The sequence below is a fragment of the Carassius gibelio genome, chromosome B5 (genome assembly GCF_023724105.1).
Source record: "Carassius gibelio isolate Cgi1373 ecotype wild population from Czech Republic chromosome B5, carGib1.2-hapl.c, whole genome shotgun sequence".
In the NCBI taxonomy this organism is placed as follows: Eukaryota; Metazoa; Chordata; class Actinopteri; order Cypriniformes; family Cyprinidae; genus Carassius; species Carassius gibelio.
This window is the reverse complement of record NC_068400.1, coordinates 30614983-30636148: the sequence shown is the minus strand read 5'-3', so window position 1 is coordinate 30636148 and position 21166 is coordinate 30614983. Positions and strand designations below refer to the sequence as shown.

The following is a 21166-nucleotide window of genomic DNA, read 5'->3' as shown; positions in this document are numbered from 1 at the left end:
TTTATAATTTTTGGGGGGAAATACACACACACACACACACACAATAACAACAGCAAAAAGACAGTTTGCTAAAAAAAATAGACAATATGAATAGTCTACTACAATGTAGCCTAAATTAAAAACAGTATTTAAAATAGTTTATGTTTATAATAACAGCATTATTATTAGCCTTTTCGTAACAACAATAACAACATTTCTGCTTCGATGCATTCTCCTCACGTGAAAACCAAGCACTGAATTCAAATCTTATATAGCGATACACCTCCAAGAAACACGATTTCCATTGTGATAAAGGTTATTTTAATTCTTAGACAATGAAAATAGAAAATTAAATAAATAAACAAACAAACGAAAGACGGTTGCTAGCTATATTAAACAGGAGCGCTCTCTATTTCCAAAGACTTGTTCTAGTGTCACAATAACATGCATTAAAAGTGTTCATCGTTTGGTTTATTTCGCTGTTTGTGTTATTATAATCCTGTGTAAAAGTGCGTGCTTCAGAAAATTCAGGTGAAAGCAAATACTAGCCTACTTGACTCCATTATTAGCAGCTCTAAAAAGTAAAATACTTAATAAACTACTGAAAAATTTACTCGGTTTAAAAAAATAAAATGAACCAACAGCCTTTAATGTTGCGGATTGGCTAACAGTAAATTTACACCGGCTTTATGCATAAAAGAAAAAATGCAAACGCCCACTCAGAAGCCAATTAAAATTATATAGCCTAATCTCGATTTAGAAATTTACTAGGCTACATATTTATCATACAAGGCACAATTTTAACAATAAAACCTTTGTATTGTCAATATATAGTCTACCTGTCACAATAAATTGTGATTTACAATTATTGTTTTGTAAGACAAAATTAGGCAATAAAACACCATATGATAATTTTCTTAGCTTTATATTACACGTCTTTTTCAAATAGAAATTAATACCAGAACTTGCGTTGTGGGGCTTGAAACCAAGGAGCCGAGAGAGCTACAAGCTGTAAAAATAGCTCAACAGTGACACCAAGCTTTTATAATGAAAAATTCAACCAAATCAAGATTTGTAAAAATGCCTGATATTGTAGAGGCTCAGACTGCCACCTAACGGTCGACACAGGTATCAACAAAGCCAAAGTTCAACAAGCTAGTCATTTAGTTAATGCAATTATAAAAGAGCTAAATGTAAAATAACTACTATTATTTAGTTAAAACAATGTAATTATGTTAATTAGTTGCTTTTTTAAATTATGCATTTATAAAATTAAAAGTGATCTTCTGAGTGGGGGAGGGAGACTTATTGAACAAACTGAACTTTGGTTGAATGTGATATTAATGTAATTAATAAGTGGACCTAAAAATAAACCTTTCCCAATCATAAAAAGCAATGAAAGAAATCAGTCCAGAATATGAGGTAATGAGCTAGGAGATGATGATAGTCACTTATATTACAGAAGATATTTATTGCCTGACCCATGTTTTGTGACTGGAGTCATCCGTCCCTTCATAAGCTCCAGTTACATTTGTCACAGTATCACTCAGCACCTCTCGGTCAGGCTCAGTTTATACCCTTCTCACATGTGGCCAGTGTGGTCACCCTTGGCTAACCCAGCTGGCCCGCTTCTCATACTTTACGTGCGATTGTGTCCTATGGTGAACTGCTCTTCCCTGCATCTGTCTCTTCCCTTCATCTTCCTGTTATTCTCTAACATCCTGGCAATGGGGCCCTTGCATCAAAATAGATCTGTGTGAAACAAACCGATCTCAAACAGTATGTATATGAGCATGGTATTTATAGATGATTCACACTAACGATGCAGTGACATCCGAGATCATGACAAGAAGCATGAGAAAGCCAAATCCATAATTTATAACTGCTGATTGACTGTTTGTGTTTCTCTGCAGAATATAACAGATAGAATAACCTGTTTCATTTTGCAAATCTACTAATTGCTACTGTCGCTACAAATAATATATATATATATATTATATTTTATATTTTATGAAATAGTTCAGTGTTTATTATAATTGATTTGTCCATACACATCATCATTTGATTTCATAATAAAAATCATTATCTCTCCCTCCTTCATCCCATCTAGCAGCAATCTGTCACTCAAACAACATGATATCCCAGCCATTAAGAAAATAACAACAACAAACCAAATAATTCCCAGTGGACACATTGGGACTTTTTTTCACTGCATGCAAAAGATGACGCTCCATGCAAACTTTAATACTTTAATAAATGAGCCAGTGGTTTGATACTCAGCATTGCTATGGACAACAGCGAATATTATGAAATATTAGACAAATTAATTCCACAAGTAAATACATAATTAACAGAAACAATCTATACAGTGTGTGTTTGTTTGAACCTCTAAATTGTTTTCAACAGTTGCCTGTTCATTCCATGGAGTAGCTATGATTGTGTTATAACCTACCATTGGTTGCATATGAACAACAGGCTGCTTAAGTTATTTTAAAGCAGGACTCATTCAATCTTCCTCTGCGCTGACATGGACAAATTTACACTTAGCGTTCACTTCAAAGATGAACAGATCTGCTTTATAGACATGCTTTTGCACTTTGCATGCTCTCTGTCCCTCTAAGATGTTTGTACCTGTCTTCTGTGCATCTGCCTCGCAAATTCTAAGCATTGCTGAGAGTTATAGACAGATCTGAGAGCAGGCAAGTATTTAAGCTGCACCTGTCCTTCCTTTTCAAACTTCTGTCCTTCATGGGTCATACAACATTTTCAAGGAAAGACAAACAGATTATAATTGATTTTAAGCATCTTCTGCTGACACTCTGACAAAATATAATAAAGGGATAGTTCACTCAAAAATGAAAACAAGGGAACACTTGTTGGTTAGTGTTTGTGTTGTTAAGTGTTGTTAAGTGTTCCCTCTATTTTTTTAGCAGTTTATATATTTTGAAAAGTTATTTTCTTCATGTATTATAGGAGAAAAACAATTTAAACATTCTTCGAAATATCTTCTTTTGTGTTCCACAATAAAAATAAAATCAACTTCACGAGTAAATGACAGAAATTTCATTGTAGGGTGATCTATCCATATTCAGTCCATTTGAACTACTAAGTGGTATTATACATTTTCACTCAGAAACTGCTAGTAAATTTCACAAATAATTACAAAGAAATGGCAAGTCCCACTGTGAAATTTCAAATTTGTAAGTTCTAAAGAAAGATAGAAGAAAAAAAATTCTTATAAAATGTAATTTCTTATCATTTACAGTTCATGCCTGGTAAAAGGAGGATATTAATGTGCTAAAAAAAAAGGAGATTTTAGTGAATGGATTTCTCATGTAACTGTATCTTTGATGCTTATGGATCTGCACTTTTTTTTAGATGTAGATTTATCTTTTTCATGCATACGAAATCAAAGCAAAGCGCTCGTTCACATTCCATAGTTACAGTTATACTGAGCATGCAGGTGTCAGCAGCTCAGCCGCTAACAATGTCGGACACAGCTGTTGTTCGCTCTGCTATAATGCAACGGGGTGAACCGCAATCGAACATAAATTATGCAGCCGCACGAAAGATTTACCAGTCATTCATGCACCGGTAATACAGACACCAGCACCATCACGTTGTCATTTCTGGGTCATGCCAGGCCGTAATTTATATGTCATCAACAGGAACAAGCTGTATGCTTTACTAAGGCAGTGTACAGGTCACACATTTTATCTTGACTACCACCGGGTTTGTTGTTGTTTCTTGCTCTGGGTCATTTGTCACAGTGCACAGGGTGCTGCTCTCAGAGAGAGGCCTCTTTAAGCACAGCGGTAAAATATAGGCCTTCGGAAATCCACTGTAAAACTATACGGAACTAATCTTTCAGCGCTGTGCAGGCATTTCGAGTGTCCAGCTCTGATTACTACGCCTTGAGCCAAAGCAGTCAGGTAGGCCTGAAGGTGGATTTATGCAGCGGGAAGTGCACAGGAAACTCCCTGTTGATTGGTGAGAGGGGAGAAATGGTGACTGTTTGTTGGTTTTACTAGATAGAAATAAGGACTAGAGAGGGGGGAGGACTGGAAGATGTCAAAAGATGCATTTCTCTAGTGCACAAGAGGGATAGGACTTCACATCAGAGAGTCCAGCAATTTCCGTATAGCCTCAACTATGACCTGAAGGAATGAAGCCTTGAGCAAAAGCCTGACACTCAAAGGAAGATGCATAGAGCACAGAGAGAGGTAGATGTAGATGATGTATTAGGAAAAAGGCTGTTGTTGAACATTAGAGGTTTTTCAGAGGCTAGGTGGTCAATGAGAAACAAACTCTCAGAGAGACGGCTCACATCAATATATACTGTTACAAAAAAAAAAAATGGTTCAGTTATTCGAAAGGATAAATTATACATATGCGAAAATACACAATATAGCTTGATTACTGACACTCTTCTAGTACACTGTATATAAATAAATATCTGAACAACTGAAAACATTACACATTACAATAATTAAATAACTAATAATAATTTTAACTAATTGCATACTTTTTTTGTTTATTTAATTATTATTTATTGAAAATGACACAAATGGGCCATAACGTTTTTAACAGTTAACATTACTGTGAATAATGTAATACCTAAAAGGGTCATCATCTTGGCATATAAATAAATAAATAACATATATACATATATATATATTTTTTTTCATGACTATGAAAACTGTAGGTTCACATCAAAACTATGAATTAACACATGTGGAATTATATATGGAATTATATACATAACATAAAAGTGTGAAACAACTGAAAATGTCATATTTTGCACCTTTTGCTTTGATTCCTGCTTTGCACACTCTTGGCATTCTCTTGATGAGCTTCAAGAGCTAGTCACCTGAAATGGTCTTCCAACAGTCTTGAAGGAGTTCCCCGAGAGATGCTTAGCACTTGTTGGCCCTTTTGCCTTCTGTCTGCGGTCCAGCTCACCCCAAAACCATCTCGATTGGGTTCAGGTCCGGTGACTGTGGAGGCCAGGTCATCTGGCGCAGTGCCCCATCACTCTCCTTCTTGGTCAAATAGCCCTTGATGCATTCAGTGTGACTCTACAATTTTCATAGTCATGAAAATAAAGAAAACTCTTTGAATGAGAAGGTGTGTCCAAACTTTTGGTCTGTACTGTATATATACAGTTGTGTTAAAAATTATTCAACCCCCTTGACTTGCAAGACAATTTGCTGTGGAGGATAACATTTTATGAAATCAATTTAACAAAGGCATCAGTAAAGTATTAGAGAACGTTTGTTAATACACTTTTGAGTGATTCTGAGAATGGAACACTGATGAATCATGATAAAATTCGAATTGGCTCTAAACATTCATGTTCAAAATTATTTGTGCAGAATTTTTTATTCTTTAAAATCACCAATAAATGCTGTCTGTAAGTGTTTAGAAGCTTCTGTCACCTCTTTACTACAGTTTTGGCCCATTCCACACCTGAAAAAGCTTTCAGATCACTGATAATCTTTGGTTTTCACACAGCCACTGCTTTCTTCAAATTCAACCAGATATTTGCAATGAGAATTAAGCCTGGAGACTGAACAGGCCACTTAAGAACATTCTATGACTGATCCCTAAACCAAGCAGAAGTAGATTTGAATGTGTACTTTGGTATGACTGGACTGCAGGAAAGTCCATTGATCATCAGCTTCAGTTTTTGCACCAAAGGCATCACAATTCTTGTCAAAATGGCCTGACACTTTAAAGAATCCATGATGTCCTTCATACAGTCATGATTTCCACTTCCTTCTACAGTAAAGAAACCCCATAACAGGACTGATCCACCTCCAAGTTTGAGGATGGTTGTACATTGCAGGTTTTTTCTCAGTTGCTCTGATTAAACATTTTATGATATTGTGCTTTTTCTTCCACAACCTCAAAGGTTTTCTGGTACAACACACTTTAAGCTAAGGAATAAGGCTGAGAGCAGAGCCGGATTATCCATAAGGGCACTTGGGCCAGTGCCCAGGGGTACCAACCATTCACAACAACTAGGGGGGCACCACATGACACAAGCTTTTAAAATATTTTTCGTAAATTGTTTTATTAATAACTTGAAATTCTTGAAAGACCATAACTGGTTTATGAACACTAACTTAACAACAATTATAATAATAATAAATTATAAATAAATAAATAAAGATTACATGACCACTATCAGTCCCCCCCTTCCGTAACCAATCTGTCAGAGCTGAGTTGGGCTTTTGAGGTATAGTGCCCAGGGGCACCACACTGTCTTAATACGGCCCTGGCTGAGAGCTGTGTCTCTAGGAACTTTCGATGTCATGGAAATCATCATATAGCCTTAGCCTTTCTAAAGTAATACAATATTTATTCTCTTTTGCTTATGTGAGATCTCTGTTGACATTTTTGCTACTCAACTTCAATACATGCGTGGGCCAAACTGTATGTGTAACGGCTCAAGCTAATTCTGTTTTTAATAGAGTTTCTAAAGGCTTAATTGTGTTTTGAGACTGTTTTATTCCTCACCATACAAATAAGTGATTTAAAAACAGCAATGTTGAATAGGGGTTGAATAATTATGACATAGCAGTATTATTAAAAAATCTTATAACTCAAATATATTACATTATATATTGACAATATCACTTTTAATATGCCAGTGGACTGTTATAGATGCAAGTTTTATTATATCCTGGATCTTCAGAAAAGCTTGTATTTGTAAAGTGCTGCAGTCTGTAGGGGGTTGAATAATTTTGAACACAACTGTATATTTATTATTGGGTGATTAAACACAAAGATGACAAAGAAGATCAGCAATTTTAGAGTTTCATCTCCCTATCTGATATGTACTTGAACAGTTGCCTCACAGGTCTTTCTAAGTGTTCAACTGTGTCCTGTTGCATTAATTCTTCAGATATTAAAAGCAAGGAATGTGTCTTATCAGTTATATCCATTGCTTCTGCATTCTAAGTCTTGCATTCGATGATGACACACAAACCAGGATGAAGATTAGGAAGCTGACTGTGAAAGAAAAGCAAGCAAATTGGATGATAAAAGAAAAGAGGAAGTCAATTAGAACTACAGGAAAAACAAAGGGCAAGGAGAAATCAAGTGTTTGGAAACTACCAGCGACATCAGCAACCAACGATGACCCGATCGGCTGAGAAAAACAACAGTAGTTGATAACAAAAAAATCACAAAAGCTGTGAAAATCTACAGTCCTCAGGAGAATTTGACACAGAATTACAGAAGCTACTAAAGCAAGATGCAAACCTCTGATCAGAACCAAAAATAGGAAGGCAAGATTGAGTCAGTAGACTTTTGGAACTGAGTTGATGGACCAGTGAGACAAAGATGAACCTTTGTCTAAGGGAACTACAAATGATCCTTAGCATACAACCTCATCTGTAAAGCTAGGTGGAGGTGGTGTCATGGCATGGGCATGCTTGACTGTTTCTAGAACAGGAATTTTCATTTTAATGATGACTTAATGTATGATGGCAGAAGCAGAATGAATTTGGAAGGGTACAAAATCATCTTGGAAGTGGAAGTCGTGACATTTGCCAAGTATAGTAACCCATACTCGGAACTGGTGCTCTGCATTTAACCCATCCAAGTGCACACACATGGCAGAGAGAAGTGAACACACCGTGAACACACACCCAGAGCAGTGGGCAGCTATATATCCAGCGCCCGGGGAGCAACTGGGGGTTCAGTGCCTTGCACAACGGCACTTCAGCCATGGGTATTGGGGGTGGAAGAGAGCACTGTTCATTCACTCCTTTTCACCTAAAACTCCTGCCAACACCGAAGACTCGAACCGCCGACCTTCTGATAACTAGTACAAGTCACTAACCGTTAGGTCACAGTTGCCCTCATTAGGCCACAGCTGGCCTCAATATTCTGTTTGAATATGGCTTGAATATGGGTAATATTCAGGAAAATGCCACCAAACTCATTAGAAAGCACCCCATATTAGATCAGGACAATGACCCAAAACACTCCACCAGTTCAGTCAAGGACTTTATCAGGGCAAAGAAATGTAAAGTCTTAGACTGCCCAAATCAGTCTCCAGATATAAATCCGATTGAAAATTAATTTCACCAGCTGAAGAGGAGACTAAAGACAGAAACTCCCCAAAACAAGCAACAGTTGGACTTGGCTGCATTAAAGGCTGACAGTACTGTACCAATACTTATGGAGGGCACTGTATATATATATATATGTGCATACACATACACACATATACACACACACAATTTTGTTTGTAAGTAATGTATATAAATAATGAATAAAAAATGTCATGCACATATACAGTATCAAGTAGATTAAAATGTAGTCCCATTTTAAAATGTACATTATTGTGCATAAGAAATATTAATTGCCAACTTTTTGAACAGCCTCTATTATTAAACTATTATATAACTATTAGAAAGATGAATGATGCATATAATGAATCATAAGGAGATGCTGCAGTTACAGTACATAAAGGCAAATAACACTCACTGACACTTTTTAAAAGTACATTGGTAACCTCTTATTTGCTTCTGACTGCAGTGTCTATCAAGGGGGTTTATCCTGTTCATTTTTATCTTACCCAATCTGTCAGTACGTACTGATGGCTGTACACTGACAGTGTTTTCTTTGCTCACTGACAGGCAGCTCTGTCTGTAACCAGTGAACAGGTGCTTCTTTGTTCCTCAGCAAATGCCCTCGGACACTTTGCAAAAACACAGCGCTGGCTTTTTCACAAATGAATGGGGTACTACTTTTTCCAAAGCAAATGTTTAGATCTATTACAGATTAAATGCTTGGCTGATCCATGGGCTGTTTTGGAAAGACGTGTTTGAAATGCGTGGCCATTTTCACGTCGCCTCATGCTCCAACTCTCAGGAATGGGAGGAGGGAATAGGGTGAGAATCTCTGACCCTTAGAGTACAGCTCAAACATGGCTTTCTGGTTTGAGGAAACCTCTAGATTGAGAACAAAAACCTTCTCCCCGTTCCGCCTTGCTGTGGTGGAATGTTTCAGATGACTGTAGGCACGTTTGCAAAGGAATAAGGCTGAGAAAGTGGTTCAGGGGTCACAACACATACATAACTTGTTGTTATTTCAATAGTGAAATCTACACAAATCATCAGAGAAACACCCTCAAGCAAATGGAAATTCCCTTGTTACGTCGTGACTTAAAAATAAATATCAGTGATTCCCAAATCAGCGGCTGTAAAAGGGCTTGTAAAATAACACTTAATCACACGTAGAGGAAAATTTGAAAACGGCTCTCTATTTTAGAACAGAGTTTATGCATGTTTTATGAAGGTCAATAAAATACTTTTTAAAGACCTTTATCAGGCTAAATATAGGAATAAATTGAAGGAAGCATAACTCTTCCTCAATATTTGTTTTGCTTTCCATTGAAAATGTCAAAAAGATTCTTAAATCAAGGTGCATTTACCTGAGGAGCAAAATAGTATAATAAGTTGTCTTGTTTTCTCAAATATTTTTCAAAATAAAGTAGATTTATGATTAAAACAAGAACAAATGCCAGTGGGCTCAGAACTTAATTCAACTTGCTTCAACAGGAAAACATGTTTTCATAGTTTAAACTAACAGAATTTTGTTTAGTTTCTCAGAAAACAAGATTTTGTATCTTTTTGCATCTCGAGTGTTTATATATTTGTACTGGAAAACAACACAAAATAGAAAAGAAGAATTTCTTTTTTTTTCTTTTTTTTTTTTTTTTGCTGTGAATTCAACATGTAATTGCTTAAATGCCATTAAGTATTACATTTAAGTCTTTCTGCACCTAATAAGACATTTTTAAAACCTTAATGTGTGGAAAAACAAATTAAGACTTTTAAGGACCTTTTTAAGACCAGCAGAAACCCTTAAGGAATTTTTCATTCATTAAACGTATATACCTGCCCAAATGCATTATGATGTAATATTTCCTATTTGCACACACACACACACACACACACACACACACATACACACACACACACATTTATATATATATATATATATATATATATATATATATATATATATATATATATAAATATATATACATATATTAACTTATATATTATATGATAAAACATAGAAAGTCATGCATTTCGTGTAATATTTGCTTATAAAAATCTTTTCCTTTTAAATTTACTATACATTTGATACAGCTTCTAAAAGTGTCATCTATCAAGAAGGAGACTCCATAATGAAGGTACAACATTATTGCCAAAGCTTGTGAGCTAACAACCATCAGCCAACGGACCAAATTATTGAGTATAATCTTTAAGTGGGCCAAACAGTCCCAACACTGTCCAGATGCCGTCATTCATGGCAGTACCTGAAAACTCATCTCCTCCCCTGTTACTCAAAAGCTTAATTCACAGATAATGATCACATGTGCCAAAACAATAACAAATGATTCTTCCCCAAGAGAGAAAGTCCTGCATGTTACTACAAAGTTGTTAAAAGCCAGGATCATTGATGAATCAGTCAGGATCATCAGTGTTTATACTCATCTGGGGTATTACCTCACTGCAGTTACTGGAGGGTCCAGCACAAACAAATGGCCTTTACAATTTGGGAGGTACACAGTTCTGCACTGTTTACATTAAAGTGATCAATCCGTGTTGTGCAGCAAGTGAAACAGACATCACAGACCTCCATGTCTCCATTCACCATTCATCTAGTGATTAAGATTGTAAAGTGTTCAGGACACATTCCTTTCAAATTACTGAAGGCTGCCATCGCATCTCAAAGGTAACTTAAGATGATGTGAGCAAAATCTAAAAAAAATGCTCTAGGATCATGCAAATTCATGCATGTAAGGCATTAAAAGAGCATATAGCATGCATATTTACATAAGCCTTGCCTTATACAAAAGTTCACAATATCTTTGAATTATAAAATATTCATGAATATACATTAAATAAGACTATTTATGTGTTATATATGTGAGGATTTATAAACCTCAAAGATCTTTTGATTTATATGTAGCCTATATGTATAAAGATTTCCTTTCCAGGTTTTGTACAGTTAATCTCACATATAACTGTGAATAACACAACATTGTGTGTAGATGAGAAATTCATATGTTTCAGACATTTTTTTAAAGAACATGAAATTCCCACTGTGCTGTCCATTAAGCAGACAATGTGTAGTGCTGCTTTTCACTCTGCAGGTAGCTGTAATGAAACAACTGGCCTGGACACCACTATTGTTTCATTTAATAGAGAGATAATAATAAGGAAAAGAGGCTTTCAAAGGTCCTAATGATACGGTATACTGGTTATTTAAATAAAGTAGGCTATGTTGTTTCATTCTGTGTTGTCATTAACATGTGGTGCAAATTAATCCATGCAATACAGTTGATCTTATGGTGAGTCACAAATTGCCATAATTTTACCTATCAATAGTTTATAAAACAGCAACATTTCCACTTTGAAATGAATCAAGGGTGATACCAGTCATAACGAGTTATCACTAAATTATTACACTGCATTACTCACTGCCCATGCCCTCACTGTATACAAATGAAAATGGGCTATATATGTAAGAAAACTTAGATTAAAAAGAAACATCAATACTACTATGTTCTGAGTTCTGACTAAGAGAAGACACAGAAAAAAAGAAAATATGAACAATGAATACATTTAATATGAAAGTCAGTCTTCATCCTGAAGGTCCTCTTTCCAAAAATAACTGTATAGTTTGTATATGTAAGTTTGTTGCTTTTTGTCCCAGAAGGAGTCAGAGCTGAGAACTTCCAATAATGCAACAGTCTGTGTGATAGACGCGTTCACGCTCGTGCGCGAGGACGAGCAAAACTACAGCGCTACCTGAGGACGGTGAGCGTGATTTCACCAAGTACAACATGACAGTTTATACAACCGCTTCTCTTCCAGTCATAAATTATTTGTTTGTCCACCCAGTTGTATATATGTTTCCTCGTGCACAAAATACTCAAGGAGTATGTATTTGGTCCCTTTACGTGACGCTCTTTTCTCTGAATCGTTTTTTTTTTATTATTATTATTATTATTATTATTTTTAAACTTAGCTTCAAACATGTTTGAAGTAGGCTATTAAAAGTTAATTAATCTTTTTTTTATTTGAGGTTTCAGGTAAAATATATCAAGGTGGTATCTGTGCAAAATATTTTTATTAACTATATTTTATCAGTCGCAAAATCCTTTAATTATAACAAATAAGCAGTGAAGAGATTTACCCTAAATAAAAGTCCAACGGTGTAACCAAAACGCAGGAGGCAATTTCTCTCTCTCTCTCTCTCTCTCTCTCTCTGTGTGTGTGTGTGTGTGTGTGTGTGTGTGTGTGTATATATATATATATATATATATATATATATATATATATATATATATATATATATATATATACACACACACACAGAGAGAGAGTGAGGGTCAAAGTCACCAAGTTTACAAAAAAATTATAATAATAATAATATTTATTGACTATATAGGACCTTGTATTTATGTACAGTATGCCTTTATTTATTTTATTACTTCTTTTTAAAATGTACGTTTTATTGAATCAAATGGAGAAATCAACCTCTTAATAAAAAAATGTATGATATATTTGTAAATAACCTTGGAAAATAAGTGAAAACTTGTTTAAAAAAGAAAACGGAGCTAAGCTGATACATTATAACATATATGTAAATTTTTTTTATTGTTTTTATGGCAAACATATTCAAAACATGACAAGTCTTACGTTTCCAAGAACTTGCCACGTGTTTTAAAAAAGATTCCCATGTCTCAGTTTGATCACCTCAAACGTCATTAATTGTCACAGACCCACGTATTAAAGTATAAATAAATAACTGCACATTCCTATCCTTGGTCAAATACGCGCTGTTTGGAGCTACATCTCCAACGATAAACAGAACTCAGGAAGGTTTGAATGTTTCGACCGATATAAATTGAGGATGAGAGAGAGCGTCCTGCACATCTCAGGCACGCATCAAGCAGTGAGATCATTTGTGATATAAATATCTCTTTGCCAGCAGATCTGCTCCAGCTCCTGCAGCAGCCGAGGGTAATGCCCACTAGTGAAACAGCGAGTTACCTCAGAGCGCTGGAACAGCAGCAAAATGCTGGAAGTGGCCTAGCACACTCACACACAGCTCTCTGGAAAGAATGAACGTTCCTCTCCTGCTTTTACTCCTCTTTCAGTTGCCTCGCTCTGCATTGCCTACGGGATCCGAACGCGCGTATTTGGAGCACCAACTTGTCGAAGGACGCGTATCAGGGCGCAGGACTGGAAGACTGTACTGTAGAGTTGGAATTGGTTTCCACCTTCAGATTCACCCAGATGGAAGAGTCAACGGGAGTCACGAACCTAATCCGTTAAGTAAGTAGTCATTTCCCTTTCTTTACGGACATGGGGACAGCTAAATTCAAATTAGTGATTAATTGATCCTTTTTTTCCATACTTGGTATGCCTGCACAGTGTTCGATAAGGGTTTTCAGATAGAAATAAACTTACCAATACTAAGTACGGACGAAATTGTGCTCCTTTGCATCCTAAATTAAAATGAATTATTAAAATGACCAAAGAGAATATAAAAAAATGCTTTAATTGCATGTATGTTTAAACAGTTTTGCATAACAGAGAAGGTCCTTCCAAGTCACACAGACAGTCTTATTGATGGGCTGTGCAAAAACACTCACTGGCTCAAGAAACTCTTATTGCAGACTGAATGTATGATAAACTAGTGCTTCCTCTGTTTGGAGTCTCTTGTTTGGAGCGGATGTTTATTTACAGGTATGGGAACAGGTGCAGCGGCTGAGATCAGAATGCCAGTGAGCTGAAAGCTGGAGTGAGTGGCATCATTAACATGCCATGCACTAGATTTCTGTTAATGGCTGAATAGCTGGCTACACATACCATAGTACTAGGTCTATTTAGAGGGTCTACTGTCAAACAGATGATCAAAATTAGATTAAAGTAAAAAGGACTTTGAGTTTGGCTGTTGGTGTTAAGTCCATGTGCCAGGCAGAATATTTAGAAAGCAAACATCATAGACCTAAAACATCTCTCTGAAACAATACAGCCTAAACAATCTAATTTTTTATATCAACAAACATTAATTACCAGTACTGTTATTGCCTAAAATATTAAAAAGATGGATGCTATATCCAAATGCCAGTCAATTTTTATAGTAAGTGATCAACTCTAGTTGTAGTTCACTTATGCAAAACCACCTCAAAATATACATTATATATACAGTGGTAACAAACAGGCTTTTTAAAAATCAACAAAAAAAGCTTATTTTTGGATTATATGGACCCTATCACTACACACACGCTAAATGAAGAGCACCCAAACTTGTAGGACTGGCATTGGGAAGTCACATTCATTTTTCTGGGTGGATGTTTTTTATGATGTTAGTGTGTTTTACAGTGTGCGGTGCAGTGGTTTCTCTATTCTTTACTTACTGTACATGTACAGTAAATTGATCTAATATCCTGACTAATATAAAAGAAGACAAAAAAGATATGTAAAATAGGCTATACAGACACACACTGTATAATATGTATTTATCAATAGATGTGACTCAGATGGTACATTGTCCAGTACAAACAACAGTAGACAGGAGGGGATAGAATAATGTTTAATTGAACTAATCACTCTTGCTATAGCATTCAATAATACTTGTAACCCAAATAACCAGAGAACAATAAATATATAAAGCTAAAAACACTTGATTTTTTTATTTATTCTCTCTCTTTCATAACCAAACCTGAACACAGCCATTGTTTGACCTTTGACACTTAGGACATAAAGGTCATCAGTCGTCACTGCAATTGTTGTGTTTTTTCGATCTGTAGGTGTGCTGGAGCTGTTTGCCGTGTCTCAGGGGGTCATAGGGATCCGAGGGGTTTTCAGCAACCGATTTCTAGCCATGAACAAGATGGGGAGGCTTCATGCAACTGTAAGTCTGACCCAACACGATATAAACTCATAAATCCACTACAAAAAAGTGGATGCAAACTAACCCAAATATGCAGAACAAAAACTCCCCATACACACTTTTGAAGGAAATCTCGGCTTACTGTGATATTTGTGAGCCTCTGCAAATTCTTTCTACAAAGACTTGTACGGCACAAAGGAGTGGAGAGACACACTGCAGTTCCAGAGCAATCTGGCTTTGCAGGGGTCTGGGCTGTCTGATAGAAGGCAGAGCTTATTAGCATGTGTTAATGGGAAGAGCAGATTAAAACGAGTCTGGGGTAGTTGATAATCTTGCAAGGAAGGGGATCAATATGTGTGTAAACAAAGTTGGACAGCTTTAAGGGCACTTAGCATGCAGACAACAAGAACTGGGACTTATGCAAGCAAAGCAACAGTATATGGAACTCTAATCTGCAATTATTGTTTAACTCTCCCATAATATCAACTGTCTTTTTTCCAACCCCCCCCCCCCCCCCCCCCCCACACACACAAAAGAACGGTCTATGAGACACTACAAGTTTATTTTGAGAAAACACAATCTACATCTATTTAACCAATCTATCATTATCAATATTCAGCTTTTAACTCCATATTACACACACACACACACACACACACACACACAAGAAAGTCTCTTACGCTCAACAAAGCTGCATTTATTTTAATACAGTAAAACAGTAATATTCTGAAATATTATTACACTTTTTTAAATAACTATTGTATATTTTATTATATTTTAATGTCACTTTCAAAGCTTAATTTTCACCAGTCATTACTGAAAACTTCAATGTCATTATCCTTCAGAAATCATTATAATAATATTGCATATAATAATATTCTTAATATTTCAGTTGATATATATATACTGTATCTTTAATGAATGTAAAGTTCAAAAGAATAGCATTTATTTGAAACAGAAAAGTTTGGTAACATTATAAATGTCGTGACAGTCACAAAAACACTTTACTGCATCCTTGCTGAATAAAAAGTATTATATATATTTATTATATATTACTTGTGTAGACCCTACTTCACATTAACGGTTTACGATTTTAGAAAAATCTTGTATGGGGCGGATAATAAAGTAGTCTGATAAATCTGAGGATTAGCCTCTGAACTGCCACAGACATCATCTGTAATTAAAGCAGCTGCAGCGGCTCCGTCAGACTTGAATTGGGTTTCATTTCCTCAGACCAACTACAGTTGCATAGGCTTATTTAATAGCTGTCAGCTTGGGTTTTAAACCCCAGGCACTTCACTTCGTAGACAAGTCGGCCTAACCAAAGGAGTATCAAATGGCTTAATGTCTGATTTTTGTTGCACTGTCTGTCATATTTAATATTTAGATGTTTTCATAGTGGCAATTTATTGCTGCGATAATGGCAAGGAAGACAGATGTACATTATGCCTTGTGACATACCCAGCAAGCTATTACTAACATAATCTTTGCAAAGCTTAAGAGGTCACTACATTTATTAAGAAAACAATGGAGAGCGGGTGAGTAACCAAGAGGGAAAAGGAGATGCAACCATCTCCCATTCCATGAAACGTGGATTGCTCATGAGCCAGAGAGGTGTCTCAAATATAACAATGCTCACATGGTCTAAAGGTAAAGAAAACAGCTCTGAATAATACGGCGACACTTACGAATGGGAACAAATCTGCCGTGCCAAGATGTAATTATTCGTATCTGTGTCTGTAACGGTATAATTACTCAATGCTAGTGGTGCAAGGCTGAACAGTGGAGGTACCACAGTATGGGAAATCTTGAGAAAGGATTGTTTGTGGATAATATTCACAAAGAAAGCTGTCAGAGAACAGACACAGGTCAAACAGCTGTGCAAGTTCATGACTTAACAATAAAATGTCTACCGCTTGCAGACACCCGAACAGACACATGGGATTTCTTCTATCTTTTCAAACATGGATCGAAATAACCCCCCAAAAATGTCATAAAAGGATGTATCCTCAACAGCTGGCTGCCGTTTAAAACAGCGGTCATAAAGCACTTCCAGAAGACAGAAACCATGTATCCTAATCAAACAAACGTTCAGATGTTTTTGGGGCGAGATTTAGGGGAGAGAGCCCCTGTGAAGTTATGGTGGGTCACGTTGTGACTGGCATGTTTAGAAAATATTGTAATGGCACCATTTTCTGCTTCAGCAAACCAGAACAGTTTTATTATTTCAGAGTTTGGGAATTATGCAAGACCTCTTACTTGGGACTGACCCTCATTAAATTCATGATATATTTTCCCACCAGATGTATTTTTAGAGAGTGAGGCCAAAATTCGATAATAATGTTGGTTGTGTACAGTTGTTAATATAAGCTGCTGTTTACAAACTACTAACAGTGTTCCCAAAAACTATTTGCACACATTTATTCAAAGGAGTTCAAAGTCACATTCGACAGAGAGCCAGAGATGAAACAATAACAGACCAGTGATGAAGTAATCTTATATAAGTTTGCTTTCTGCCTGCTATCTAGTGTTGATTTGACCACATTCATCTAATTGAACTATCTGAGCTTTGGTCAGATATTTAAAACATTTACTAGAGAGAGATCTAATGGATGTCTGGTCTTGTCAGTCAATGGCTGCATTTTTTTGAAAGCCTACCTAAGGAGAGAGGCTTGCGCATAACCATAGATTGCCTACAAACAAGCATGTGTCCTGCTTTCCTGTGCCCTGGAAGGATAAAGTTGTTTCACAGCCTAATGAGTTTTCAGCCCACACAAACGAAGCTCTGCTTCTGTCGGTCACCCCAGTCTTTGATTGGAAAGTCGGTTTTGATGACTTTGAGCTAGGAGATAAAAGTAAGACTTGCAATTATTCTGAAACCCCCTCAATGCTTCATTCTGGGGCTCGTGTCTATAATCTGCTTGCTGCTTTTCATTAGCTCTCTTTATGAGGGGCTAACTCAATCAGGTCACAAAGTGTTCTCTCTCCAGCAGCTGCTAATGTGGCATCCTACAAAGTGTGTGCACAGTAAATTGTGTGCCCAACTTATTGTGTGCTCAAAGTGTTAAAGCTGAGGTAAAACTGAAGCACAATACAAAAGCAGATCACTTCCACATACAGTTCTGCGTAAAGTGTACATATGTCGGTCTTTTTTTTTTTATACCGACTTTTTTATTTAGTACTGCCTTGATGAAGCTACATAAATTAAGATTCAAGTTGTGCATTAGTACATGGTCCTATAACTTTTTTAATTTCCCAGCATTCTCTGCACACATGGTTGAAAAGAACTACATGTCTGGTACACTGATCATGTAATCTGGTGTTGTGTGTTATCCACTATAATACATCCTGCTACTCTGAATAAAGAAGAATTATTGGTAACACTTAAGTATAGGGTCCAATTCACACTAATAACTAGTTGCTTATTAGCATGCCTATTATTAACATATTGGCTGTTTATTAGTGCTTCTAAAGTACATATAATGCATGACATCAATAATCCTACCCAATACCCTAAACTTAACAACTACCTTATAAACTATTAATAAGCAGCAAATAAGGAGTTAACTGAGGCAAAAGTCACAGTTAATGGTTAGTTAATAGTGAGAACTGGACCCTAAAATAAAGTGTGAGCGAATTATTTAATTCAATGGTGAAGTATGCAACAATGGTCTATTTATTTTATGTGTAGGCTCACAGTAACAAACTTGCTGAATAGCTTGTAGGGAGAGAGAGAAAAAAAACTTATGGCGATTACATTTATACCGAATAGTAAAAGTTATCATCTCAGTTGAAAGTAAGATGTACAAATAGTACAGGAAACCATACACTAAATAAACACCATTGCAGCTGGACTCTGGCTGAAATACAAACATAGATCATCAGAGGGATCTAGTATCATTCACAGGCTGTGAGTGTTGAAAGCCAAGATTCAAGACATATTAACATGACCATTAACATGCACAGGAGTATAAGTATCAGACTCAACAACTTGTTGATATTCTATCTTTGTATCTTTTCATTCCCCCTTTTCCTGTCCTTTTCCCCAGGAGAGCTTTACAGATGACTGTAAGTTCAGGGAGCGTTTTCAGGAGAACAGCTACAACACGTACGCCTCAGTGATCCACAAGAACCATCGCACTGGCAGAGAGTGGTTCGTGGCACTTAACAAGAGAGGTAAAGCAAAAATGGGGTCCAGTCCAAGAGTGAAGTCGCAACACGTGTCTACACATTTTCTGCCGAGGATGCATTTGCATGAAAAGACTGATCAAGGATTCACAATAACAGACAAAGAGCAGGAAAAACAACCACCTCCACATCCACCAACACCCTCTATAACAAAAGTCGCAGCCAACACTGGAAAGAAGAATCGACCAGTAGTCAAATACTGGCCCAAGTTTCGATTCGGATAAACCAGTGCTGTCTCAAAAACAAGGACTAATCTTGCAAAAAAGACAAGCTGGGAAAAAAGATGGTTTGCTGAAATAACCAGTTTTCTCTTCAGGATAACCAATACTTGCTTAACTTACATGACTTGAGCATTCCGGTCATCATGTACATTAGACGTCAAAGGACTGAATCAGCCAACCACAAGACATTTTCACGACAGAACTTCTGAAGTCTGATGTGCATTTCATGAGGATCTTGTGAAAATCTTATGTATTTGAACTAAAGTTGCGTTACAAGAGGATTTGCCTTATTATCCTCAGTGATTTTACAAAATATAACTACATTTTTATAGTATACCTCACTGTATTTATACAATATATTTATGTCTCTACAAGCTTTTTTTGCACAAACAGTTATCCAGCTTCCAAAATTATAATGTTTGTGATGGTAATATGCAAATATATTTTTTAAAAACGGTGAAGAACAGTACAAGAAAAAGACGACATATTTTGAATGCTTCTGGGTTGAATAATGCACATGGATTGCTTATTTGCATGAAAAGTCCATATTTCTTCTACTAGATGTCTGTCCATCAAAACTATCAGGCTATATGCTGACTGTCATGGAAATTAAAATCCTGTCATGACCCCAGTGCATTCCATAGAAGAGCGATGTCTCACAAGGATAAACATGTCTTGTGGGACTGCTCTGTGTATTTTATGAGCTCTGCTCATAGGTGTATCAAATGGCAGACAGTCGTGGTATGACCCTTCACAAAATATCCCTATAACTGTCAAGCAGGGAACTCTGAAACGGTGTGGAACTCATCTTTCATGTTTACAGGTGATTGCAACCATAATCCATTTCCAAACTTTTCACAACAATTAATTTCTAATAAACATTTCACTATAATGACATTAAAAACATCCTGTGCATAATTCCCTAAAATTATTCTAAGGCTATTGTCTGTTTTACAAACTACCACAATATAGGAATGCCATACTTTTGTTTTTGGAATGTGAATATATTAGGATACAACAGAAATCCTTAACACATCATAAATGTTTAATCACAACTATTATTGCACACTTCTTCTATAAATTCTGCAGTAGATTCTCCTGGAATCATCAATGTGGCCAAAATCCATATTGTGCATGCATGGTGGTGGTATTGGATGTCTACGCCTGAAGACTATTGCCCATTGCAATTGACATAACAGCTGGCTTGTGCCATTATCCTGTTGGGCTGATCCAAGGGGTAAAGTCAGGGTTTGGTGGAGGTCAGACATTCCACCGGAAAATGGTTTACAACAGTGTCTCATCAAACAGGTTGAAATACAGGGGTCAAGATATCCACATCAAATGGTGTCTGCATAAACTGTAATGGTGAACAGTTATATGGCTCTAAAGGTTTCTTCATACTACTTGGGTATATGCCAAGACATACATCCATAGCCAGGAGTCAGGACTATGACTTTTGTCTGGGAATACAATCTTTGCCATTCAAATCCTTATAGGCTAACCAGAATCGATTTTTACCAAGTTTAGATAAGAACAAGAATGATGGCAAAATGCATAGAACTCCGAGAACATTGAGAACTGTTTAATAATCGTTTGAAGAGCTGTGCCACCTAGTGGTGATGTATGAATAATTAAACCACAGGTACATTTTGGTCTGTTTGCCTTATGCTCAATATTTTGAAATGAGACAATAACACCACAAAACTGTGGTTCAGCAAAACTGTTCAGTCCACATAAATTAATTCCCACTGAATCCAGTAATGTTTAATGCAGTGAAGATCCACAAAACCAAAAAGTTAATAAGCTTATTGCTATTTTCATTTTAAACACCCTTTAGC

General features: G+C 36.3%; 1 protein-coding gene across 1 annotated transcript; it reads left to right on the top strand.

The window, feature by feature from the left end:
* The first annotated feature begins 13141 nt into the window (after positions 1 to 13141).
* Positions 13142 to 20085, top strand: fgf5 (fibroblast growth factor 5). The gene is made up of 3 exons (XM_052555384.1): positions 13142 to 13355; positions 14837 to 14940; positions 18969 to 20085. The coding sequence occupies exons 1-3, from the start codon at positions 13142 to 13144 to the stop codon at positions 19329 to 19331; spliced, it is 681 nt and encodes a 226-aa protein (XP_052411344.1). The 3' UTR covers positions 19332 to 20085.
* The last annotated feature ends 1081 nt before the right edge of the window (positions 20086 to 21166 follow it).